We start from the raw sequence: 27,436 nt of genomic DNA, 5'->3' as shown, positions 1-27,436 counted from the left end.
AAGTATTTCTGTTTCTGATTCTGCATGCATAGGTGTATTATACACTGTATTGGGGCGTAGCACTGAAGAAGTATCACGGCATAATAGATATGAATGTACTTTATAATTAGAATATACTACACTGTTGAAAATATATATTTTTTTAAATGAGCATTGAGAGAATAAAGTCATGACGTATGCCACCTATGTTTACGCACTGCCCGCCTTGCTCCACCAGGTGTCGCTGTTGCAGCTACTTATGCCGTCGGTGCCCGGGCTGCCTCCAGCAGAGAGCAGTGCGTGGTTTGATGTGAGCGCCACCGACCTGTCTCTACTTCCAGATCGAAGATGGCGGTCTCGGTGTTCCCCGGCGTGCGGCTCCTCTCCATCGGAGACGCGAATGGAGACATACAGCGACACTCGGAGCAGCAGCCCCTGCGGTTAGAAGTGAAAAGCACACAAGACGCTGCCCTCATCAATCTCTCCAATGGTGAGTTGACCTTTTCCCGAAGCTGCTCCTCGGATGTTCGGCCTGTCTTTTGACTGCCAGCGCTAATGCTATGCAGTGCTAACGCGTCCACGGCTAATCTGGCCGCACGTAGCGTTAGCCACCAAGAAGCTAACCCATCTTGAGAGACCACGTCGCCTCCCCCTGCTTCTCACGAGGGAGACCCTAAAAGTGATAAAATGTCGTCGTGTGGCGGGCTTTTAACCTCAGGCTTTTAGCTTTCTCACCAGTTTTTGCCGCCTTTGAGACCCTGATAATTAACATAGCGCAACACACACAGCGTATCGTAGCTGGTCCCATCAATAAGCGGGGCAGCTAAGTAGTTTAATGCTAGTTAAACAATGCCACTAGCCCGGCTCCAGCAGTGATGCTAACGTCTTGACGCCCTTGATATTTCACCAGCGTTTATCTTATTATACAAATATACCGGATGATTTTTGTAAATTAATACCACCCGGTTTGCCCCCAGGAGACTCAACTAATATTATTTGGCTGGTGAATTAGCGTGTGTGAATTGTTTCGGAGCCGAGAGCGGAGGGCATCAATCCCCGCAGCGGTGTGCAGCGCGGTTCATGCGGCTGCCGCTGCTACGGGACCGCGTTTTCCAAGTTAGCCCGTTCAAGTATCACAGAGCTTAACACACAAACTTTTCAGACTTTTTTTTTCTTACTTTTGAGGGGAAAAGCGGTGTGAACGTTTTGGCACGGCGTACCGAGACCGGGCCCCTCATTACTTATGCATTCATCTTTGTTCTCATTGGAACAATAGCGGGTCCCCGCCGCCTCTTCTTCCCTCCTGTGTGGAAGCGGCATCCGAGCCGCTCGCTCCGCTCCTCCGCGGCTCTCCACCGGGATGCGTGTCTTGTTATCGATGCTCCTTATCGGCCCGGTTCTTTGTTGATACTCTTATCTGTTCTTTAAGTGCTTTTAAACAATACATTAATGAAATAATTTGGGTTATAATTATTTTAAACTGTTCTTTCTGGAGCAGCGGTAAAGTTCACAGCAGACTCACTGTGTAATCTCTGACGTCTCACTGGCAACTATCTCTGGCAGTAAAATAAATCAGATCCAATGCTGAGTGAAGTTTTTAAAAACACACACACAGTGTGCTGATGTGATTCACTGGCTGCAGGTACGAGCGGGCCGAGTGAGCTGAACCAGTGGACTGTGCCTTTGTGAAACATTGGAGGAGAGGGCAGAGGACTGTGGACGGAGCTGATAAAATACATGTTTGCTTGTGGAACAGTTACTTACTTTGGCATCTTTCAAACTCATTTTCCATGTTTCTGTGTCAAAGTGACTAATGGGGGACAACAAGCTTTGAAAAAGGGAAAGTGCTGCATCAACCAAAAATCATAATCCTCGCAGGCACACAGTCTGTCCATAAAAGTGTTTGTTTTTGCCAAAGATGAGCTCAGATTTTAATTATAAAAGCCTGAAAACATCATGAAAAAGGCCCCTACGGAGAAATAAAATGTTTTTTCTGTGAAATCTCTGTGGGCACAGGGAAACGGCACCCCACAGGAACGCTCGTCTCCAGAGCTTCAGTCATGCAGCAGCTGCTCCACCTCCTCTGCCGGTTGCCTCTCCATCTCTTTTTGTCCCCGTCCACTCTTGTCTTTGAATACGTTGGCTCGGATGATTACACGTCAGTCCTCATCGACGCCGCTGAAATCAGCTAAATATTCAGCCGTGACATTGAAAATCTGTTACAGAACGCGAAGCTACAATTTTCTGTACTCCACCACCAACTTTCTTCCAGGCTGCCATTAGTACAAGTATTTGTAATAAAGGGGAGCTGATTCTACACATCAGTGTGTTCACACTGGAGGATTTTTAGCAGGGACAACAGTAGATGTGGTAGACATGACTTGATGAAGATGAAGTTTCACTAACATGTGCCAGGTGCCATAAGTGTGAGTGTCTAACACACCAGCCCAGAATCTTCCATCTGTGTTTGATCGGCTTGAGATATGGTGAAGGCCGTAGCATCCCATTAAGGCGATCACTGAGAACAACTTCATATTGATCAGCAGCAACCCTTCCCGCAGCCACCAGACCCCCTCACTGCAGGTTCATCATTCAAGCCTATCCTGTCCTCTCGGTGAACACCGCCCATGCACTTACCCACATGTCGAAAATATGTTGAAGGCTGACTCATCTGACCATACCACGTTTTCTCACATCTCTGTACTCCAGTGTTCAAGCAGAGCTCGACATTAAAGTGGGAGAGAGTTACTTGCCCCACTGGACAAGTTGAAAGTCACAAATAAAAGAAAGTACAGCGTAAATATGTTCCAAATTAAACTTCTTCGTGTAAATTGTGAGCCAGACTCAGATTTAGAAGCTGGGTAAATGAAATAAACAAAGCCACAACACAACAGGTAGAGTGTCAGAGTTTAGTGAATCCACCTGTGTCGTCTCAGCTTCAGAGACATTTCAGGCAGATTGGAGGGCTGCGTTCTTACGTTATTTTGGTGGACCACTGCAGCCAAAACAACTCAACTGAACGGAAAACCTGCATTTCCGCAGCAGCACCAGCTCCTGTCTGAATGCGGCCTAATTGAGTCGTGAGGCCAGTGAAGATTCACGCCTCTACTACAGATGTTATATGAGTGGGCATGAAGCGCTGTCCTGACGAAAAAAATGACTATGAAGGCGCGAGCCTCTGTTAAACGCCGACACCACAGCTCCCTCTCCTTCCACTCTGTCACATTCACTTCTGACTTTCCTCCATTAAAGCACAATAAAGTCTATAGCTGTTTATTTGGGCCAATGTTAAGCAGTCAGTAGCAACTCTCGCCGAGTCCCGTCCAATCACACGCGATGACGTGGAGCAGCAGAAACCAATCGTAGCGCCTGTCCGTCTGTGTGACAGCTGAGCTGCGGCAGTCACAGTTTGGCTGAGGCGGCAATGGAGGGGTAACGAGGAAACGGCTTAGTGAAATATAAGTGAGGTTGATTCTGTGCAAATGTGACAGCTGCACACACTCATTCAGTCAGTCAGAAATATTGTCCGGACAGAAGGCTCCTTTCTCTCACACTATTGCAGAAGTCAGAAGAGGAAGAGGGAAATGTCAGCTGTAGGCCGTATTATGTTTTTCAGGGCTCGATCTACTTGTAGAGAAAATATTCTGCATGGTCATCAAAAAGGAAGTCCGCAGATTTTGTACATATAGGTCAGTGTACTTGTCATGGTTGGTTCTCCTGTGTTACAAACAGCAGGGCTGGAGTTACAGACAAGGAGGCAGTACTGAAAATATATTATTAGTTGCATTAACACACTCATAGGGACATTTCTTAAGCTTCTGTCACCTCCGTCAGTACTCCTGGACCATCAGTGTTTGCACAGAGGTTTTTTTTTTGTCACATTGGCACCAAGTGTCTTATCGCTTTGTTTACAGTGTAAGTGGACAAGTGATAGGACAACAGTGGTGGCTGGCTTCTTTCCCAGAAGATTCCTCTCTAAACCTGAAGTGCTGCTCTTAATCTGTTAATAGATGCTGGATTAGCTCAGGCTGCTTTGTGGGTCTTTGCCGGGCCTTGTCACACAAGCAGAAGGTTTTTTCGGCCTGGAGACGGATCTGCATGGGGCCATGTGACAGAAGGAATTCTGAGGCTTCCAAACTTCAGTGTCCAAAAGCATAAGTACGACCTATACAGGACAGACTGGTATAAACTTATCCAAGAGAATATTTTCTATAGAATCTTTAGATGAATATTATCATTGACATAAATAAGAAATTGTAGAAAATGCGCATTAAAAGACATTCACCAAAGTCTTTTTGTAAGGTTAACTGGCACACTATTATCTGATGGCACCCCAGTTCCTCGTCAAACCAGTTCAAAGCTACTTTACATAATTGATTTGCATCCCATCATGATATTGTTACTTACTTCGAGGCAGAATAATGGCTCCAAAAATAGAAATATCACCCACCTAGATGTTTGTTTTTTTTACACCTCAGTTTCTGACTAACTTCACGCCGGAGGGAGTTTTACAAAGGTCCATTTTCAGCCAACCTAAAATGCAGTTTGCATGTAAACAAAAGGCAAAATGGATAGAAAAAGCTTTACTCATGTTACGTGTGGATCAGGCCTGTTCTGGTACAAACATTCACCGGCCAATGTGGCAGATCTCTCCAAGATTTCCTCAACAAACAACAAATCAACATTGGCACTTGGCAGGTGTTGATTTCAAACCGTGCCAGAATACCGCTCACTCATGACAAATGTTTTATTTTTCGAAGTCTTGTTGTTAAAAAGCATTTTGAGTTTAAAATCTCAAACTGATGATGATGGAAAAAGATGACCGTAATAATAAAAACTGATGATTTGGAGACCGTGCCAGTTGTTCCTTCTGTCGGTGTCAGCACAGTCATCGCTCATCCTCGCACAGCGTGAAAACCATCACACCGAACCCTCAGACATTTTATTAGGAGGGGGTTGTGCACGTTAAGACCATTTCAGAGGTTGTGGATATTCTTCCACGCCGTGCGCGAGCTGCGCAGGGAGATAAAGATGCAGAGGCTCTGTTGTGTGGAATCTAAAATTAAAACTTCATGTCAGACATCTTGGAGCAAGAAAACCATCTTTTTTTAGCATTTCGCATGACAGCCAATTAGTTGTGCTGTTTTAGGTCTTTATTACTGAGGCGGCAGTCAAATGTTGTCATCTCCAGTGGGACCCATGTCAAATTTAAGTTTACGCAGCGCTTGACTCAATGTTTCTATATGTTTTTCCTCTCTTTCAGAAAATTTCAGCGGCTGTGTCATGTTTTCCTAACTCTTTTCATCCTCTCCCCTTTCTTTCCAGGAGAGGAGGCGAGTGTGTTCAAGTGTTCGGTTTCCAGGGAAACAGAGTGCAGCCGCGTGGGGAAGCAGTCATTCATCATCACACTGGGCTGCAACAGCGTCCTGCTGCAGTTCTCCTCACCTGCAGGTACACACAAACACCCCAATACAAAAACACGGTTACATGCCGGGTTTAAGTAACACACACGCCTGTATGAGCCAGTTTGAGTTCTGTTTCTCTACCGCCTGCTGGAAACGTCATGATTTCAGGTTCTTGGTAATAAATCCTGATAAATGTGTAACCACCAATGAAGAGGCTACTGTGTTGCACAGTGTAAACGTCTGGAACAACGACTGGTCATTGCTTCCTAAAGCAACAGAAATACAGCAAGAACTCGCTCGGTCTTCAGCTGAAGTTGGCAGCATCTAATTTACACACACACAACTTTGAACACACCACAAGTGTGAGGCTGCCAAAATGATGAGCTCATAGTAAGTGCTCTGCAAATATCAGTGTTGGTTTTAGATGGATTACATGAAGACATGACGAGTCTTCACCTGTCTCTCTCTCTTGTTGATGTTGATTGGGGCATACAGATACTGGCAGGATTTGATATTGAGCGTCATAACCATTATCTCTTCTTGTAAAATGTCTGGTGTAATGTGTACCACTGGTGTTTTACAAGTTTATTAACTGCTTGGAAAGGTTCCTCACCCTGGCATCCCGACTGACCTTGCGAGGCACCCAAACGCCCCCTCTGGAATCCCTCTTGCCAGGCATCAATCTCTGTGCTCTTGTCTGACCACACACTCAATGTTGGCAGCTCTGTCCTACAACGTAACCCGAGACAGTGCTACGTTAGTCAAGCGCATCACTTAAGCAGGATGTCCGCTCGCTTTGTTGACAGCTTAGCAAACTCTTGGCATTCTCTTCATGCTTCATGAGGAAGTCACCTGGAATGGTTTTCCAACAGTCTTTAAGGAGTTATATATGCTGAGCACTTGTTCTCGCTGCTTTTCCTTTACTCTGTTGTCCAGTTCATTCAAAACCATCTGTACTGATGCCTGGACTGATGCAGCACTCCAACACCGTCTTCTTGGTCAGATAGTCCTATAGATACATTAAATTTTTGCATCTTTGTCCTGTTGAAACACAAATGTTGGTTCAGCTAAGCACAAACCAGATGGACGACATGTTGCTGCCACCTCCTCCGTGCCTCACGGTGGGAACCACACATGCGGATACCATCTGTACATAGTCAAACGTTCCTCAATGTTAACTGTCAACATAACTGTCTTTAATATTTTCTGACTGCACCATATGCATTATGTGTATGTGCAATGTATGTTCATGTCCATGTGTTGTTGTTCTGCTTCAGACTTTCAATCCTTTTATAACGTCCTGAAGAACAGTCGTGGGCACAATGGCGAGCGCTCGGTCTTCAGTGACAGAACAGAGGAGTCCTCTGCTGTACAGTACTTCCAGGTGAGAGGAACACACACACACCCCAGCACACCATCTCAGTGTATACAGCTGAGTTCAGCCCCCGCAAACATTGAGACTGTTATGCTTTGTCTCTCTCTTTAATTGTTTAAGGACGGGTTTAACTCCAGTCAGCTTTTTCAAATACTGTTGTTGCTGAACAATTCACCGTACTGGCTTAGTTCTTAACTGATTTATTTTATATTTTCACAACTTTTATCAGGAATATTCATTAAAAAGGTTCCATGAATTATTAAACAAGTAAAAGTCTAACGCAGCGCAAGATCTGCTACATAAAAGAGACTTAACAGCAAATTAGAATCTCACTCATTTTGACTGCAAAACTGGATGAATTTTATTTAACTTAAGGAGTGTTTGTCCTTACTTGTTACAATGTTGACTTCATATAAATTCATTCATATTTGTGTCCTTGTCTCTGCAGTTTTATGGCTACCTCTCCCAGCAACAGAACATGATGCAGGACTACGTCCGGACAGGAACTTACCAGCGGGCTATTCTCCAGAATCACACTGACTTCAAGGATAAGGTAACCTCATATTACTGTATCTGATAGATTAATCATTTAATTAGACTTTGATTTGGATTGAGAATCATCCAACCATAAAACCAAAATAATGTTCGGCTTAAAAATGACAAATGTAACATGTGAATCAAGAGAGGCAGACCCACACCTGTTACAATGAGCACTTCCTCCTGAAGGAGCTCCCTCACGATGTCTAATAGAACAAAGCTGAGATCAAGTCTCAAGTCAAGTCCCAAACTTTGAGTTTTTGAGTTCCATTTCTATTTTTTTTTTATATTTGTATTTATCTGTTAAAACAAGCTTGACTGAACTTAATCATTCAAAAGTAGTCCTGACATTAACATTCATTCAACCAGATAAATATTCTTTGGCAAGTTTACGTTACAAAGATGAGCAAAGAAAGTTAAAGTTGAGGTCAAAAGGTCCAAACCAGCCCACTGGATGACTTTGCACTGAGGAGGTGGTGTGCTGTATTAATCATACGCTGAGTGTGAATTTCGTAAAGACGTACGCGCTCAAGGCTGAAGAAATTGTGTTCCCCAACAAGCGAGAAAGTCCGGCCGATAGGACACGACAACAAAGAATGACATTTTCACCTCTCCTGCTGGAGCGCTGTGCAGGGTCAGGTTTAAAGTTTAAAGTCTGAAAAAACAATGAACTCACTTGTACTTTGGTAGACTGAAAGTGGAAAATCTGAAACTGAATCTTTAATAGAGGCTGCTCATCTGTTTTGTAAATGGTTGGTTCATTGATTGTGAACATTTTCAATTGTAATTGACCCCTGGGCACTCACTACATCGCAAACCTCTGCATTTATGTATTGTTTGCTCAACATTTGGATGGAAACATACCAGGAATCGTTGCTGATTGCTGACGCCATGTTTCCTGTTCTTTTCTCTCTAGGTGGTGCTGGATGTCGGTTGTGGCTCGGGGATCCTCTCTTTCTTTGCAGCCCAAGCTGGAGCCAGGAAGGTTTACGCTGTGGAGGCCAGCACCATGGCACAGCATGCCGAGGTCCATACATACATGCACGCACACAGATTAAAGATGACCTTGTTGATGTGTAACTCTGTTCTGACTAATCCAAAGCCAGAGTTCCAGCCCTAACAAAGGTACGCTCTGCCTTACAGGTGCTGGTGAACAGTAACCGTCTAGGGGAGCGCGTGGTCGTCATCCCGGGGAAGGTGGAGGAGGTGTCGCTGCCTGAGCAGGTTGACATCATCATCTCGGAGCCCATGGGCTACATGCTGTTCAATGAGCGCATGCTGGAGAGCTACCTGCATGCCAAGAAGTTCCTCAAACCCAATGGTGAGGAGTTTGGGGCACAGAAGAAAATATGCTATAGTCACTGGAAACCTAAACCCACAATCACGTCACATCATGTGCATAATAGGAAGCATCTAAAAATATTAGAAATTCATACAGCATAAAAAGGACCCTACAAATGTTAAGTGTACACATGATTTGTGGTCGAGGAGCTACAACCGACACACACACTGGTATGTCTGTGCTTTGAGTGCAGGATTAACACCATTGTCCTCCATTAAAACATCAATTCCATCAGACTATAAAACACCAGCTCACAGCTGATGTCCACCAACAGGACAGAAAACTCGCCGTCTGTTAACGCAGCCAAGCTTCGGCTTCAAATTAGCAGCCGAGCAGGCAATCTGCCGTCAGGCCAGTAGACAGGCTGACCAGATGGCGTGCATGTTAATAAAGACTCATCTGGTATCTTTAAAGAGAACACAGAAAGGCAAAGTTAAGCAGTGAAAATATTACACAATACAGCACTTTTTACACCAACTCGGAAGATAATTGTTTCTCCAAGTACCACTATTTTAACATTAAAATTCAGCAGCGTAGGCCAACCCTGATCAGCTACAGACAGGAAGCTTCGTGTCCATGCCATCAGTCCAAACATGACTTGCCAATGGCCCACGTTTTCTAATGGTTCTGAATGTTTATTTGCTAAAGAGATGCTCAACTTGGATAGCATAAATATTTGTACTAGAGGCTTTAAACGTAGCCTGAAGGGAGAATTTTCTTTTTTTTTTTTCTTTTTTTTTTTAAAGCAGCAGCAGAAACAATCTTTGGCAAACGCTGCTCTTCTGACAGCTGTCTACAGTTAGTCTCAGATATCATTTAGTTGATCAGCACGATGAGGCCACAGCGAGTACACACACACTAGATGTGTGACCAGTCATCCTGTTGTAAATCTGGTGCCAACACACGAGTATTTTTGTTTTGACCGCCGTCTCTGTGTGTTTCAGGCAAAATGTTCCCGACTATCGGCGACGTCCACCTGGCACCCTTCACAGACGAGCAGCTCTACATGGAGCAGTTCACCAAGGCCAACTTCTGGTGAGGAGGGAAAGGTGGCAAAGAGGGTGGGAACAGAGGGTCCGCCCAAAAAAATAAACCTGTTTCAAACTTGATCCCCTCTTTTAAGAGCTGTCCACGTGAACATTGAAACAGGTGTTTCTAATGCAAGACACCCACAGTAATGTGCCTACTGAGGGGACAAAACCCACACCGTCACCATCCTCTGCAAAACACATTCCAGACTTAAGCCAGAGCTAATATGAGGCCTCAGCAGTCTGAGTATGTCAAATCAAGTCTGTATCATCCACCATTACAGTGTTAGTATCCCTACCCGGCAGCTCTGCACACAAACATTATCCAGGCCTGTAACTTAAGATGATACCCACTTAATCTAACCTTTAAGAACCATATGGGTTTCTTCCAGACACATCACACCACAACAGTTATCCACTTTCCCTCAGTCCATCTCCGATGTGCCCAGGCCCTAAAAAGTCTGCAGCCCCGAGTCTTCAATAGAGGAGCTGTGACCCCTAGGGGTTCCGCAGAGTTACTGCAGGGAGGCCACCAAATTATTGTTTGATTCGTTGTCTGCATCCAAAAACATTATTCTGAGATCGTGCCTTAAATATGGTTGTAGTTTATCATTCTCAACACTTGAATCATGTTCAATCATGTTAAATGTCTAAATGGGACTTTCTTGTTTGGTCTTCAGGTACCAGCCCTCCTTTCACGGTGTAGACCTCTCCGCCCTGCGGGGGGCAGCAGTGGACGAGTATTTCCGTCAGCCAATTGTGGTACGTGGTACACATGTGTACACACATTTTCACATCTGTTAATGTAAAACCTACACACTGCAAATGAATCAGGTTCACCGTGGCACTCGACTTATTTAGTTAAAAACCTGTTTGCAACTGGATTTGTTGTACTGAGCTCTGATCTCTCTCCGCAGGACACATTTGATATCCGTATTCTTATGGCCAAGTCAGTCAAACACACAGTCAACTTCCTGGAGACCAAAGAGGAGGATCTGTACAGGTGTGTGTGTGTTTGTGTGTAAAGACTTGTGTCTATGTGCTGTATATATTTTATATATGCGTCATACCCTGTGTAATTAATTTGCCTCTCTTCTCTTTCGGGTACCAGGATAGAGATTCCCTTTAAGTTCCACATGATGCACTCGGGTCTGGTGCACGGCTTGGCTTTCTGGTTTGACGTGGCGTTCATGGGATCAGTGTAAGTCAGCCAGTCACTGACAGACTCGTCATACCTCGATCTAAAAGAAAAAGAAAAAAGAAAAGGTTGTTGTCTTGGCCTCACATCAGCACTCCTCTTGCTCTTTGCAGGATGACAGTATGGCTGTCCACAGCACCCACAGAGCCTCTCACCCACTGGTACCAGGTGCGCTGTCTGCTGCAGTCTCCCCTCTTCACCAAGGCTGGGGATACGCTCTCCGGCACTGCCCTGCTGGTGGCCAACAAGAGGTATGATTCTCTTGTAGCATGTAGTCCATTCATGCAAAGATCGTTGAGGGTTAACCACGGACTATGAATAAAAATGGACGTAGTCTCTTGATGTCACCCACAGGTTTCTGGACCGTTGTGACTTTTGAGCTCTTAAATATGTCAGTCAATTCATATCTGATCTCCTCCCCAACAGACAAAGCTACGACATCAGTATTGTTGCCCAGGTGGATCAGACAGGATCAAAGTCCAGCAATCTCCTGGACTTGAAGAACCCCTTTTTCAGGTGAGTTGGTGTCTTGAGCCCAGTAACAAGCTACAGCTCTGGACGGCACCGTTTTCAAACACAGCAGTCGATGTGAGAAGCACCGCCCCGTCTCCCTTAAGATGGTCTAACGTGTTTGCGTATGTGTTTGCAGGTACACAGGCTCCACCCCAAACCCCCCTCCTGGCTCACACTACACGTCCCCATCCGAGAACATGTGGAACACGGGTTCGGCCTACAGCATGAGTCAGGGGATGGCTGTATCAGGTGAACACACACATAAACACTGGTAGATGAAACACATCCTCCATGTGTTTACAGGGGGCACCCAGCTTCATATTTCAGTAATATAGAAGTGTAAGAGACAGGGAATGACACATTTTGAAGTTGGAGACATCAATTTATTTTCCATTTGGTTGACTTCACAGGGTACGCTATGATGTATATTCCCCATTAGTTTCATACTTTAGTTATATAAGAAATGACAGAAATGAAGGACATTTTCAGGTAAGTTTTTCATCAACAAACTTGGTCCATGGCAGAGACCTTAGAGCTACACAGCATCTTAATTTAAGATGGGCATTGGCTGGGTTTGACCCTCCATACCATGAAAAACAGCACACAGCTGGTTATGATTTTAAAAATACCAATTCAAACTACTAATCTACTCTTCACACTGCAAACAGTCTACAGTGCACACAGACAAACACATGTATATGAATCAGACTATCACCTGGATATTTAAACTTAAACTTCCCTGTAGTGCTTTTATATCCTGCCTCATTAATTACAGTGTAAAATTATAACTGGAACCTGGATTTAGTATCACCTGTCGTGTTCAGAAACAGACCAACTGTAAATCTGTTACAATGGCTACATGTCATTAAGGACTTACCCACTACACTAATATGTATGTGTATAATGCACACATGGGTCCTCAATTTATAAATGTTGCATACACTTGAAAGATGTGATGCCACATCCCACAGAAAAGAAGAAACAGACACACACACCTGTTTTTAAAACCAGTGCTTTGAACCAGACATAAGAACATTTCAGAGACTGGACACCGACACAGATGGTAGTGGACCTGAACCGAAATCTCAAGAATGATAGCAGGATGGGGTGGCAGACTTTGAATATCCAGATTCATCAAAACATTTTACAAACTGAGCTGAAGGGTCTGTTGAACATCGAGCTTTGAACTTTGAAATTGGGCTGACCGTTAAAGAACATTTGATTGAATCTCTCAAATTAGTAACGGACCTACTTTTTGTTATTGAATCCATCTATTACGAAACTGCCAGTATGTTATGATCCATAATCATGAGTTGGTGAATTGTTTTTGTGCAGAGCTCCCGCTGTAGAATGCCCAACTCCGTCCTTGTCACTGCTTGCTCTGCTGTTGACCCAAGTCACATGGTGTCAGCAGGCCCATGCCAAATGAAGAAGATACTGAAGCTGCTGATTATGTTTGTCTTTGTAGTAAATGTTGATTGGTTTGTTTCCTGTCTCTCTCCTCCAGGGATGCCTGCAGCTTATGACCTCAGTACAGTCATCGGCAGCGGCCCGTCAGTGTCTCACAACAACCTCATCCCCTTGGGTACGATTCACAGCTCCCGCTGACTCCTCAACATCTCATGGAGCTTATTGCAGTGGGGGACAAATAGGAGAGCGACAGAACGTCTGCATGCGTGAATATAACTGATATGACAGAAGTGTCCATTTCTCTGGTGTCTTATTGAACTCTGGTGATTAAGTGTTTTAAAACATTTCATGGACAGCAGATGAGCTCCTACACTCTAACTCGATGTTGAAAGAACAGTATCTGTGAATGACATGCTTATGTTACCAGTCAACAATGTTCTAACATCTTTGTGTAACTCTGTAGTTGATAGTGTTTTCTACAAATAACTGTTAGTATATAGTTCCCCCTTTTGAACTTTTAATGATATTTCAACTGCTTCATCGCTCCCTCACCACTGACATGTCCGTGTTTTGACTGCAACCTTTCGATGTTTACTCTTCAAATGCTGGAAGCACCACTGTTCATGCATTGCAGTGGAGGAGAGAACTATTCAACATTCATTAAACATATTTCCAATGCAGCTATATACGTATGGAATTCAGACCAGACATCGCAAGTCGAGTAAAAACCACGCAGATTAATATGAATCATTACATCATTCTGTGCAATAAAGTGGAATGTCAAAGCATAAAGTGTTCTCAGTATATTCAAAAGCATCGTGTTGAATACTTGTTATCCAGCTGAAGCCAACACTTCAACCATCATCATTCAGTTTATTCTCTTGAACTCCTTTCTATCAACTCCTGAATTTATCACCCACACCTCAACTAACACATCATCTCCTTTCAGAGCTTCAGTTTATTCTGATACTTCCCTCCACACTTACATCTAAATTTGGCACTTCAGCTTTATTCAGTGCTTACACTTCAACTTTAGTTACAGGTTGTACTCTACTATTGTGAGTAATCTGATGCAGCAGATAGTTTATGGTGTGGGTGTTTCATGCTTATGTCTGTTGTTTTGGTGTGCGTATCATTAACCGTGCTTTCCTCTCTGATTGGTCACAGTGAACACGGGAATTGTAAACCATACCCACTCCAGGATGGGCTCCATCATGAGCACAGGAATTGTCCAGGGTATGTCCACTTGTCATATTTTCCAAAAAAAAAAAAGAAAAATTCCCACTTTACACAAACAGTCAATTTATGTCGCTGACCAGAAATGTACCGTGCGGGCATCACCGGTGAGGATGTTGAACGTAACACTTTGTCCTTCCTTCCAGGAGCCACTACGGGCCAGTCAGGCCCCAGCAGCAGCGGTACTTACTATCCCGTCACCAACCAGTTCACCATGGGGGGCGCTGCCATCTCCATGGCCTCACCTATGGTCATCCCCAGCAACACCATGCATTACGGCAGTTAAGACGATGTCCTGGCAAAGACCTCTTCGTCCTCCCCGCCCCCGCATGACAAGAGATCCCCGACCCCTCCTCAGTCCGCCCCCCCGCCCTTCAACCCTGACTGACCTACCAACCGCAGCCAAAACCAATATACCAAAACCAGTGCCGTGCCGGCACTTCCTCCACTTGTCCGTCACCCTCATTCTACTCTGTTCAGTGGTCACTATATGAACGGTTGAACCCTCTCATATCCGTCCAGACTGTCTTGCTAACAGACGAAACCTCCCGTTCACCCCTTCATCGGATCCGGTGGGATTGTAACTCCGTGCACAGCCGAGGTGCACTGCAGTCTATCATCTTGTCCCCTTCCTGGGTCCCTCACCCCTCCTCCCTCAACATGTATCTCAATCCCTCCTCTTCCCTTCTTTTCTTTTTATTTTTTTATTTTTTAAACAATGTGTCATGATGACCCTAAACGTGTTTCAAACCCTCCTTTCCCTACGAATCAGCTCGTTGCCAGATAGCAGCATCAGTCCATTTCTTACAATTGTCCGTGTACGTAAACTGAAGCTTTTCATTAGTGCAGTAGGACACTTTTATCAACTCAACTCTGGGCTTTTCATATCTCATGCAATCTTAAAGGCCTCTCTGCACTGCCAGGCAAAACAATTCCTTCAAATCACAAAACAAAATATTTTCCCCACATACTTATAGTCAGTCTACTTATGCAGATAGTTTTGGTTTTAGGCAGATATATCAGAAAACTAAAGCAGTCTCCATACGTAAGGACCCTAAAGGAGTATTTGGAAAATGTGTATTTTTATTTTTTTTTGTGACTTGGACAAACTGACTCTTGTCATTATCTAATGTGTAGTTCTAGTCAAAAAGCGTTGGTGTAGATGCCTTCCACTAAGACCCGCCTAAACGTCAGGTTTTGGGAGAACGGCACGCTGGTCACCTTCCATGCTGAGTAATGAAATAAATAGGCACCGTAATCATCCGTGTGTCTGCTGTAGATTGTCGGCTCCAGTCCTCTGGCTCACTCAGCATACACTACATTTACTGGAAGTGGTCAAATGATAATTGGCCTTATGATAACACATGGTGATACACTGTTGCGTAAAGGAATGGTTCTGATGTTTGTACTGTGTTTTTAAAGCTGCATGAATTGATATTTGGGTGCGGGAGAACAACCTACAAACAGAACTGATACATCACCTTAGAACGATATATATAGATTTCTACCATAAGGAGCAGTATTCTGATCACCAGACAAATGCAAGTCCAGTCTTTCCTTTTTGACGTCTGTCTCAATGTCCAAAAAATATCTGTCTCTTTAGCTGCTAAATGCTCCCACCAGCCAGTCATTTCCATCTGCTGTTTGTTGCTGGGCATGTAGGTGTGCAGTGGGTTTATCAGAACCTTTTCACTGACAACATCCACAACCTGCAGCGTGCTGGTGCTGAAAACAAGGCTGATAAAGGCGCTGAGAGAATTAAAATATTCAATTTGTGGGCTAAGAAAACCAAAACACTGAGCTGAAAGATGCTAAAAAGCTACACAGAGCTGAGGGGGAACTGCAGAGTTGGGTGCCGCTGTGGGTTCATCACGACGGGTGACAACTTTCACATTACGCATCGTTACTATAAAAAATATTGATAAGTGCAGCTTTAAATATATTTGTACATCAAACCCGCATCTGCAGTGTGGTTAGCCTAGCTTAGCTCGACAGTCAGAAGCAGGCAAAACCTGCTGCCCTACTTTTTAAAATTTAAAATATACACCTCCCAAAAACTCCAAGGCTGTCTTTGTTAAACTTTATATATTACTTATTTAATATGTAAAAGAAAACCGTTAAAACAAGACGCCATCGGGTCAGTATGCCGGAGGCGTCTTTTGACTAACAACAGCTGGGTGCCATGTCTGCGCGCAGCATCTCGAAAGTCCTGTCCTCATAGTGGGGTTGCCAGGTTTGAGCACTGTCCAAAGGAAACAAAAAGCCAGGTGACTCTTTTAATCTTCTCTTACAACCAATTAATAAAAGTAGTTATTGGAAGGTGTATTTTTTTTGTCTTGCTTAACATGTCGTCTCGCCACCAAGTTATAACTGTACTAGACTAGAAAGTCAAATTTAATAGCTGTAGTTTGAATGGAGCTGCTACAGGTGATCTTTGAAGCCTTGGAATGCTTCAACCGTGTCATACGTTGTGCCGTATGATCACGTCTTAAAGGGAAAAGTGTTTATAGTTCTGAATGGCTACATCTGTTGTAGTGTTCTTGTGGCTGCATCCCACTGATCTGTGTGTTTGTAGTCTCAAGATGATGAATTGTAAAATTTTAGTCACATTAAAAGCGTTCTTGGTGTTGCACACAAAATGTGATGGTAGTATTTGTGAATAATAATTAAAAAAAAGCTCGTTAGAGAAGTTTAACCCTTCACACATAATTAAATAAATTGCCGTTTCGAGTAGGCGTGCTAGTTGGAGTTTTTTCAGAAAGTTGCCAGATCTGACAAGCACAGCGTACGCGCACCGTTGAGTGTTAGTCAATCTCATCAGACTCCAATCTTTTAGAGATTTTAGGGATGACGTTGGTGTGTTCTTGATACCCAACACAGAAGGTGACCAATGGGCCCATCTGCCAAAAACTTTCTTTGTTAAAGCTTAGTCCTGTAAACCTGAAACACCGTCTGCCGTTCCCATCGCCCACTCTCTTCACCCAGTACCCACTTCTTCTTTTTTTTTTTAGCTGAAAGGACATTGCAGCAGCTCCTCCCTCGCCAGTCATTTGTTGAACCAAATTGCTCCACCACAGTTTGAAAGGAGGAACATTTCGAGAACACACCAGTAAGGACCAATGACCCAGGTGGCAGCCAGCTGGCTGCTGGAATGAGATAAGTTTTGCTGTATTGGCAGCATCCTAGTTTACATCCTCGCTTCCTTCTCCCCCTGCTTCTCCTCCCAACCTCCTTTGAGACTGAGAGACTGTCGCAGAGAGACTTCAGTGTCGAGGCATGGGAGACAGGGCCACCTCCCGCCTCGTCTGTTCACTAGGTATGACCTCCAACATATCATGCCCCCCGACACACACGATGCCCTCGTCCCCCTCCTCGTCCCCCTTTTATCAGTCAAGGAGAGAAAGACTGACACGCGTATGCATTGCTTCCAGTGTCACAAATATTGGACTCAGTTCATTTGGAATTTATGAGTTAGCAAGTTTTAAGAGCACTAAGGAAAAAATGTCTCTTTGTAGGATTAACCCTTTTGTTGTCATTTTTTGTTTGTTTTGTTTGTTTTTTTCTTTCACAAAAAACAACAAATGAAAAAAAGAGAGCAAATTAAATGTGGTGGAGATGTTCCAAAACCATCCTGGAATCAGGTGTTGTAGTACTTAATTTGTTCCCTTCTAGTTTGTTAAATAGACTGTGGACACACCAGATGTTTACCATGTGGTAGCAAGCCTATAGCGATCATGTCCCTTTTTTGTCATAGAATCATTGCTCTGTGTAGTCAATAGTGCCCTGCACCTTTTATCATGGAAAAGTGTATGAGGAGGACTGTGTCATGTTTGACTGTGTCATTTCTGTGTGTTGACCAACGAGTAATAACACCTTTCTCACTGGCTGACATCGACTCTTCTGCTCCAGACTCAACAAGAGAGTGTTTCGCTGTCCAGAATGATCAGCTTCTGCAACTTGGTGTGTTGGACAAAGGGGGAAAAAAATGATAGGTTGTTGCATTTTCGTGCAGCTTTCTGGTCTGCTTCCTGTTCACACTAAGAGGAGTGAACATGAAGGTACACAGACTGACGGGTAACTTGATTGGACGGTTTTGTCGATTGTCAGTACTCGCATGAGGAAATCAAATTCAGGTCATTGACAGAAGTTTATGCAGCACTTTGATGCTTCTGTTATATTTATAGTCTTTGGTGTCACAACGAGCTTACAAAGAAATAACATTTTAGCATTATCAGACTGCAAATTCATCATGTAAATAGAGACTAAAGGTAAGACATGGGAAGTAAAGTAGGCACTCTTTTACACTCGCCAAATCAAATATGTACATGGGTTGTACTTATATAGCTTCTTTCTCATCTTCCAACCAAAAGCTCTTTACACTACATGTCATATTCACCACATATACACAATAATGCATGTGTGAATGCAAGGACTCACATTCACATCACACACAACCGTGGTACAGCCTTCAGGAGTAGTTGGGGATTCGGTATCTTCGTCCATGGACGCTTCCACATGCTGACTTGAAGAGCCAGGGAATGAACCATCTGTTAACAATAATAAAAATATACAGCAATAATACAAACAAAAGCTTTGAAAATACCATGACTTTCTACATTATACATTGATACTGAAGACATCAAAACTGAAATGACACATTTTAATTAATAGAATTATACTGTAAGTGTGAAAGGCAAAGTTCATGAGTTGATCATCTTGAATTTCAATTAACAGGTGAGCCTTATGAAAAGTTAATTAGTGATTGTATTCAGTGGTGTTGCTCAGGGGCAGTGTTGGCATACAGTGAATAGCCCTATTCAACTACTGTAGTAATTCATATTATGGCAAGAACTGTTCAAGAGAAACAGCAATCCACCATTACTTTAAGACCTGGTCAGCCAGAGAATTTCAAAAACCTTTAATGTCTTCAAGTTCAGTCACATCAAACATCAAATGCTATGTTGAAACTGGCTCATGAAGACCACAGCCGGAAAGTAAGACCCATGAGTTACCTCTTCTGCTCTCTTCTGAGGATAAGTTCATTAGGAAATCAACAATTAACGGTACCTGAGGTTAGAGCCCACATAAACGCTTCACAGAGTTCAAATAGCAGACACATCTCAACATCAAATGTTTGAAGACGGCTGCTTGAATTGGACCTTCATGGTCAAATTGCTGCAAAGGAAACCACTAAAGAGGGAGACCAACAAGAAGAAGAGAATTGCCCAGGCTAAAATAACACAGAGAATGGACATAAGACCAGTGTATCTGTGCTTTGGTCTGATAAATCAAATTTGATATTTTTGGTCCCAACTGCTTTCTTGTGAGATACAGAACAGATGACATCTGCATGTGTGGTTCCCACCAAGAAGACTTTGAAATGTTATGGACACATTCTGGTTTATACCTAAAATCTAAACTAAATCTAAGATTACATTACAATCTTTAATGCCATTTGGCATTATGTCAGAATCAGAATAACAAATTCAGGATGTGTGTTGCTTTAGGCTGACTTTGGGTGTCATCTACCACCATTCTCATCATGTGAGCATCCACTGTGAGGAAGAAGGTTTGTTTCTTCTGACAGTCTGTGTGTCATCAGTCAATAGCAATTTATTGGACAATATGTGTAATTCAAATACTTTACACTTAACTAGATTTCACTCAAAAGGCCCTATCTAGAGTCTAGTTTGGTTTGTCCATTCTGGGCTGCTTTAGCACCCGCAACATGGACCTGCTCTGTCTGTAGATATAAAAGGCTCATTCACCCAAGGTAATGATTTGGGTTAATGATTATCCACTTGTGAAAACATACTTATGCATTCTATTTTTTTCCCATTCTGCCAATAAATCCCCCTGTGTCTTAGACATTGGACCCTTAACTCTATGTGTTTAGTTCTGTCATGGTTGAACTAAACTAAAGCCTAAAAATAACAGCTTCAATTTTGGTGTCAGCTCACACTCCTTCCAGTGCTACAGCTGGTACAGCCTGAGGGTTGCCACATTATCTGATCAGGTATCTATGAAAACATGTATTGGCCATAAAGATTTAAATCTTATAAACAACTGAATAGCTGATTTAAAACTGTAACCACTACTGGGTGATCTCGTTCACAAAATGGGTGGAAAACGATCATTTTCTCAAGAAGGAAACCTGGTTTGCTCAGCCTGCTTGTTTATTAGTTTAAGCTGGATTCTATATGATGCAAAAAAAAAAAAACCCTGCTCATTTTAAGGTAAGACCGCTCACACTGTAACTGTTAACAGCTGTTAAATGAGTCATGCAAAACCTGTTGGGCTCTGTTTATCAATGCCTGGGTGATCAGTGTGTTTATTTAGTTTCACTATGTGACCCGATGAAAGCTGATAGAGGTGCTGGCCGATGCTTTGGGTATGCATCACGTTACACTCGTAATTTTTCATTGTAAAACTCGGATCAGAAAAATGCAGTTTCATTATATTGTGTGTTTGATAAATAATGCATATTAAATCATTAAATCATGCACTGACACAATTTACGAGTAAACTTTCAGCTGAGTGCATTTCCCTCATCAAGCCTGTGAGATATTTTTATAGTTATATAAAATATACAGGTGTATATATATATAGGACAGGGAACACTTTACTGATGACTACTTACATACTTATCAGTAAGGCGTTAAAAGCAGGATCACCTACAGTTAATTAATAGAACAATTACAATGTTTTATAATGTTTCACTCAAACTTAATTAATTCCAGGTTAAAAAAAAAAAAAACTCTTGGAACTCTTGAAAGGTCTCTGAATAGTATTCAGACTGCAGCTTTAGATGTAGGTCATCTAATTAAAGAGCTTGATATCATACTGGAATACCATGGAAATATGTGCTAATAGATAGATAGATAGATAGATAGATAGATAGATAGATAGATAGATTTATTCATCCTTGAAGGGAAATTATAAATGTGACTGTGAGAGTAATAGTTATTCAATAACTGTGAAGCACTGGATGAAACACAAAGTAATTGTGGACAGACAATAGGGAGCAAGACTAAGTTTATTAAGAAAAAAAATCAAACCCTAAACAGCATTACAGTAGGGAATAAATAATTCTGCAGAGATAACTCTATTCCTCAACTTACAATAAATCATAAATGCAATTAAAGTAAAGTCACAAAACATCCATTAACTCCCAAAATTTTACATAAGTTGCTGAAAACTGCTGGGAGAGAGGAACTGAACCTGCTTCGCCATCCAAATGAGTCTGAGGTGCAATCATGAGAACATTTCACTTTGTGCTGAAATGATTAGTCGTGATTAATTCAGACAGATACTTAACCCACGTCATTTATCAAGCAAGTCTTTTTGCGTGGACAGCCATGAAAGCAGCTCCTTGTGGCTGTGCCAAGACAACGTCAGCATGCTAACGTAAAGAAATAATGCCAACATGCTGTTTGGCAGGTATAATGCTTACCATGGTCATCGTTTTAGTTTAGCATGCTAGCAAGCTAACATTTGCTAAGTAGCACTGAACACAAAATACAGCGAAGGGTTAAATGTCATTAGATTTTCACGTATTTAGTTATAGTGGAAAAACTGAAATTTCTATTTGATGACTAAAGTTAGAACATGACTTATCTTGAGGGAGATTGTAACTTTTTGCAACAAATTTCAAGGTAATTATCCGTTAGCATGGAACACATTTTGACATGTCACAACAGGAAACTGCTACATTCATACAATGTCGGCACAATCTGGCCCCTTCTTCCTCTGTTTTCTCTGGAAATTGTATCTCCATTTTCTGATCTTTTATAAACTATACAATCAAAAGATTTATCATGTCAGTTTCACTATGCTCAGATATGAAATCACTTTACTTTTGGACAGCAATTTTAGTTGCAACTGTTTTATGGAGGAATGCACGCTATGCAACCAAGGTGCTTTGTCATCACTTTGTAGGACGAGTACTTGATGCAAACCAATACTGATACTGATGTATCAGTAATCACCACAATCTGGTGAAATTTATTTCTGTGACTTATTTAAGTTAAATAACTTGCTGTCAATCTGATATCTTGTGAGAAGGAAGCAGCATAGTCTTATGATTGGAGGTTACTCTTTACTTTCCTATTGATTCTAAATGTCTTCTTTTGATGGAACGAGGGCAATCACAGTGTTAAGGAAGCCATGCTAGAGTAGTTCAATGCACCACATCCTGAAACATCACAGTAGAAATGTACAGTTATTGCAGAGAAAAAAGTGCTCACAGTAGAACCACCTCAGGATAAATAAGACAACCATTCACACCCATCCCCGTATTGAACAAATCACACAATGGCAATAATCAATTGCCTCATCCAGCCGGTCTATACAGTTTTATGTCTGCATGTGTTTCCAAACACAACAGACACTTTATCCTTCATGTCCTTTGGTCAGTGATGTTCAGTGGGCTGTGTTAATTGAATCGGCTGGGCTGTAGGGTCTGATGCTGGTACATGGACTGCTGTCTGGAAGAAGTACATCTGAAGGAAGAGAGAGAAGCAATGAAGTATTCCGGATTAAACATGTACGGCTGACATGAGGCTGCAACCACAGAGCTCACTAACCTTACAGCCGATAGCCAGCAGTGTGTGCAAAACCACTATGGTCGCAACCGTAGCCACGGCCATCACCTTGGTGTCGTCACGGACAACGGGCCAGAAAGTGAGTACAAGAACTGAGCCAGAGATCACCATGGCAACCACGATGAGTGTCCAGCGCACCCACTCATATGGAATGATCCACAAAACCTGGAGACGACAAGGTTACATGTTGTTCACTGATGCTTGGCATAGTATGTCTAGTAAAACTCAGGAAACAGTGTTGGACTCACCGATGTCGGGATATAGATGAAGAGGGAGTAACCATAGACACACACAGTCTCCAGGAAGGAATAGCCTCCGATCTGCCTCTCAGTCCCTTGCCGCCAGGTCAGGAAACCCCATAAACCAATTGGCACGAGCCAGGCATACATGAAGATCACTACTGCAGCTATCGTCACTGGAACGAAGACACAAAGCAAGACTCAGTTAACTCTGAGACAAACTCAAACTGGTTAATCAAAGATCCCGAGCAGGACTGACCTCTGTGGAACTGTGGTCTGTAGTGGTACGTAGATGTTCCCATCTTAGTGAGGAAGGTGGACAAGTTCCCACTGATTGCTACTGAGAACACTAGTGTCACACAGATCCAGAAGGGACCTACACACACAAACACACACATTTATATTATATGTGGAGTATATCATTAGAGTTGTCACAATTCACTTTTGATATCAGGGTCATGCCTACAGTTACTGGGACACGCAGGAGACAAAAACACTTTGATAAGTCAATTTGTGCGAGATAACTTGAACTTCTTTCCCATTCCTGCATGATATATGACTACGGTTGCTCAACTGTCCGGATACTCCATTGACGTACTTCGCCTTGTAATGCATCGCACATCTTTAAAGGGGGACAAGTTGGGACTGGAGGCAGGTCAGTTAAGTACCTGCACTCCTTTTCTACTAAGTCATGCTGTTTTAACATACGCAAAACGTGTCTTGGCTTCCGTCAGTCGATCTCAGATGAGCTTCGACCACAGAGAAGTCGTTTCTTTCTGGTTCGTCTGTTTTTATACAGTGCTGCCTGAGTGATCGAAGGCCACCACCAGTATTCAATCTTGGCTTTGGGCTTTGGGATTTCTCTGAATCTTTTAATAATATTGTGGATTCTAGATGATAAAATCTGAATTCTTTGACTTGTGCATTGAGAAACATTGTTCTTCACCTTGTTCTTAGACTATCTGCTGATGCGTTTTTTTTTTCACAAAGTGCTGAACTTCCTTCCATCTTTCCTACCCCATCCTTGCTTGCGAATAACTGAGCCTTTTGAGGATGCCCATTCATGATACCATCACCTATAATCAGTTTTTGGCCTAGAGTTGTTGATAACTTGCACGAGGAATAAGGAATCAGCAGCCAGCTACACTTCTCTGGCATATTAAGTTTCCAGTAACGGGTACATCAGGTGAGGAGAGACGGTAGGGCTGTGCAATTAATCGAATTTCGACCACGATTTCGATTTTGTTGTCAAACGATCTCAAAAATCATATAATCGAGTTTAAACGATTTATTTTCCACTTTTTACTACACAATTTCTAAAAGACGCGCATGCGCAATACATTCCATTTTACGCTGCCCTGCTGACTCACAGGATAGCCCATACTCCCTCACACAGCTGAAGAGTGAGGTGTGTCGTTTGGTGTTCAAAAACAGTGAAAGTGAATGAGAAGAATCCGACGAGAAGCAGCAGCACATAATCCTCTTGGTAACACTACAAATTATACAAGTATATAGCAAAAGGTAAACACTGGTCACACTTTTGCCGCATCAGCTGCCTAAAACTCGATTCGTTTTCAGAGGCAAATTCACCGTTTGCGTGTAAAAGATACAAACGAAGGGAGATGTCTCCATTTTTTAAAATACCCGTGTACGTGTAAACGGGGCCTAACAGCTGCCCTTGGATATTTCTTAGCTAAAGATATGCAACCCATTAAGACAGTCGAAGGTGAGGGTTTCAAGAAGATGCTTATTGCTTATTGATGCTTATGCTTATTATTATATTTATTTTGTTCTATAAATATAGAGAATTTGCAGAGCAGCTGGATCCATAGTTTATTTTGGATACATTTATGTTTTTCTATGCCTTAATTAATGTTCCATAAAGTATATTTATTTTATTGATTTAATGCTTTATACATTGCAAAACAGCTGTAAAGAACATATTTGTAGCCAAAATTTATTTTCAATTTTAATATTTGCATAAAGAATCAATGAGAGAATCAATTGAGAGAGAGAGAAATGCTGAATAAATGCATTGTGAAACTCAAAATTAATCGTTTGAATAATCGTGATTTCAATATTGACCAAAATAATCGTGATATTGATTTTTTTCATAATCGAGCAGCCCTAAGAGGCGGTGACGAGTTACCTCTGAACGATCTCCAGTGGCGTCAGAAAAATGGAATAGAAGGAAAGCAGGCCAAGCTGACAAATCACAGTTCTCGTCACCACATGATATATCTCTAACTTTTGTACACTCGATAATTACATTTTGAAGGAGATACACTTGAACAACTTTTACAGGGACTTAGCTACATATGCCACAACCCTTTTCAACCAAGCTTTAAAAATTGCAGGGAATGTCAACCACACAGGGTCTTAGAATCCAGAGTAAAGGAAGAGTAAAGGAAGAGAATTATTTCACACAGCTCCATTGGCTTACCATATAGATCTGGGTTACTCCTAAGGTGGTGTTTGATGAAGTTTCTTCCAGGTAATGGCATCATTGACCCCTTGACTCTGTCCAGTACCTGCATCACATGATCAGTTCATCATAAAAATAATAACTTGTATCCATTGTTGATTTACAACTGCAGCTGTACAAAGAGTGTATTTGTGGAGAGGGAGTGTCTCATACCTGCATTGTGTCCACATTGAAGAACGACTGATAGTACTCAAAGGTCCAGAAGCCACCAGTTGCTTTCTGTCCTCCTAACAGCTGGAAGCACAGACATCTTTCAGCTACAGTCCACTCAAAACATCTTAACCTCTGTCACATAAGTCAACACGGACACTTCACACACCTCCGAGCTCTCCTCCTGACCCTCTTCGTCATCTGAAAGGTCCAGTTTCACATCCTCTCCTCCTCCTGCTGTTGCTGCAGCAGTGGTGGTGGTGTTTTTTGAGGAAGACATACTGAGTGTGGAGGCTCCCGGGTCTGCAGACAGCAGCTCTGCTGCTTCCTCAAACTCTACAGACATTCATCAAGAATCACAGAGTTAATGACAGGTTTGATGATTTTTGCAGCTGCACTTAAAGAACCACTGACTGACCTTCCTTAATTCATGTAAAGTATGATGGACTGTTGTCTCTCTTTACTTAATTGAGCGGTTCTTGTCATAACGGATTACTACAGTAGTTGAACACAACTGATGGTCTCAAATGCATAAGAGGCCTTACATTGTTTTGAATGAATGTAAAGAAATTAAAGAACTCCATGCAATAATCTATCCATTTTTTCATCACTGCTTATCCTGATCGGGGTCGCAGGGGGCTGGAGCCCATCGCACAGTGGGCAAGAGGCAAGTTACACCCTGTCTTTAGACTGTGGGAGGAAGCCGGAGTACTCAGACATGAGGAGAACATGCAAACTCCACACAGAAAGGGTTCAAACCAGGGACAACAGTGCTTACCACTACAACTCAACTCAACTAAATATTAGATATGACAGCATAAACCTGTGTTATTTACCTAAGTGCCACTAGAGGTCAGTGTATCGAGAGTGCTTCTTATTTGCCATAATTCATGTATACTTGCTCCTTGGCTCTGAGATCTGAAGATCTGGTCATCAAGGATGCCTCAATTTCCCCGTACTGTTCAGAAGATCAACACCGTCCTTTACTTTTATTAATATTATTAATATTTTTAATCTGTCAGTCACCGGACAGCAGTTTTATACCAGGACAAATACAAGTCAGGTGTCATATCAACTCCAATATTTCAATTCAGATTCAGCATCTGGTTAAGTGGATCTGTTTTAGCTGCAGGAAGAACTTTCATCATTCACCACATTGTGATCACTTATATCCCCCTTGAACCATTTTCATAACATTACATCCAGAAAGCGCAGGACAGTGTGTTGTTACTCAACTAGAAACACACTTTGATCATCAGTTAAATGTATTTCTGCTCAGTCACAGCTTTCAGCATGTATCCATCAGTTTAGCCGAGACATGGAAGATGACATGTGACAGAAGCAAAGACAGACATATGGAAGAGCAGACAGACACATGAGTCTGAAGAACAGCGTGTTTACCTTGAAACTGTAGGTCATTTGGACTGGCCATGGCTTCAGTGAACGAACAGCAGCCTCACTCAATGCCTAGGTGAAGATGAACAGGTAAGGATCCTCTCAGTGTCACAGCAGCACGAGCAGGACGTCCTGATGATGATGACGGCGTGACACGAGCTAGACTAAAGGCGCGCTCGTGCTCTCGTTTCTCATTTGTTTAAAACACACAAAGGTAGCTGACGTAAATATATGACGTCTCAGTCCATACAGGTTAAATTATCGAACATAAAATAATAATAAAATGCTCATACCTGTCTCTCATCGCCAGTGCTGTCATGTAAGTATGTCCTTCCGTTACACGTCACCACGTAAACAAAGCGGTCACGTGTCTTCTTTTTAAGAAGGCGGTTTGTTGATTAAATTAGAAGAGACCGTGTAATATACAGTTATGTAACAAATTTAATTACCTCAATTTGCGTCAAAATTACAATACACGTTGTCATAACTTCGTTGCTAATACACTTTCTGTTCAAATGACAGCAAACGGAACCTTTGCGAG

General features: G+C 42.5%; 2 protein-coding genes across 3 annotated transcripts; one reads left to right on the top strand and one right to left on the bottom strand.

Annotated features, from left to right (window-relative positions):
* The first annotated feature begins 220 nt into the window (after positions 1–220).
* Positions 221–17,912, top strand: carm1 (coactivator-associated arginine methyltransferase 1). Its single transcript, XM_010751048.3, has 16 exons — positions 221–469; positions 5,305–5,430; positions 6,662–6,768; positions 7,208–7,312; positions 8,213–8,323; positions 8,440–8,617; positions 9,583–9,673; positions 10,347–10,428; positions 10,584–10,669; positions 10,778–10,867; positions 10,978–11,115; positions 11,291–11,380; positions 11,514–11,626; positions 12,885–12,962; positions 13,955–14,023; positions 14,170–17,912. Exons 1-16 carry the CDS (start codon positions 328–330, stop codon positions 14,307–14,309), a joined length of 1,746 nt encoding a protein of 581 aa, XP_010749350.1. The 5' UTR covers positions 221–327; the 3' UTR covers positions 14,310–17,912.
* Positions 17,913–22,166: 4,254 nt separating this feature from the next.
* Positions 22,167–27,331, bottom strand: yipf2 (Yip1 domain family, member 2). Of its 2 annotated transcripts, none has more exons than XM_010751045.3 (9): positions 27,189–27,331; positions 26,902–27,085; positions 25,670–25,836; positions 25,504–25,584; positions 25,309–25,396; positions 23,125–23,241; positions 22,875–23,041; positions 22,609–22,791; positions 22,167–22,524 (listed from the first exon to the last, which is right to left on the bottom strand). In XM_010751045.3, the coding sequence occupies exons 2-9, from the start codon at positions 26,930–26,932 to the stop codon at positions 22,435–22,437; spliced, it is 924 nt and encodes a 307-aa protein (XP_010749347.2). In that variant the 5' UTR covers positions 26,933–27,085; positions 27,189–27,331; the 3' UTR covers positions 22,167–22,434. The 2 variants fall into 2 exon arrangements, with proteins under 2 accessions (XP_010749347.2, XP_010749349.2); XM_010751047.3 differs by having other exon boundaries at positions 26,902–26,967.
* Between the last annotated feature and the right edge of the window lie 105 nt (positions 27,332–27,436).

This window comes from Larimichthys crocea, chromosome XII (genome assembly GCF_000972845.2).
Source record: "Larimichthys crocea isolate SSNF chromosome XII, L_crocea_2.0, whole genome shotgun sequence".
Lineage (NCBI taxonomy): Eukaryota > Metazoa > Chordata > Actinopteri > Sciaenidae > Larimichthys > Larimichthys crocea.
Note: the sequence above shows the minus strand (reverse complement) of the source record. Positions and strands in the feature narration are given on the sequence as shown.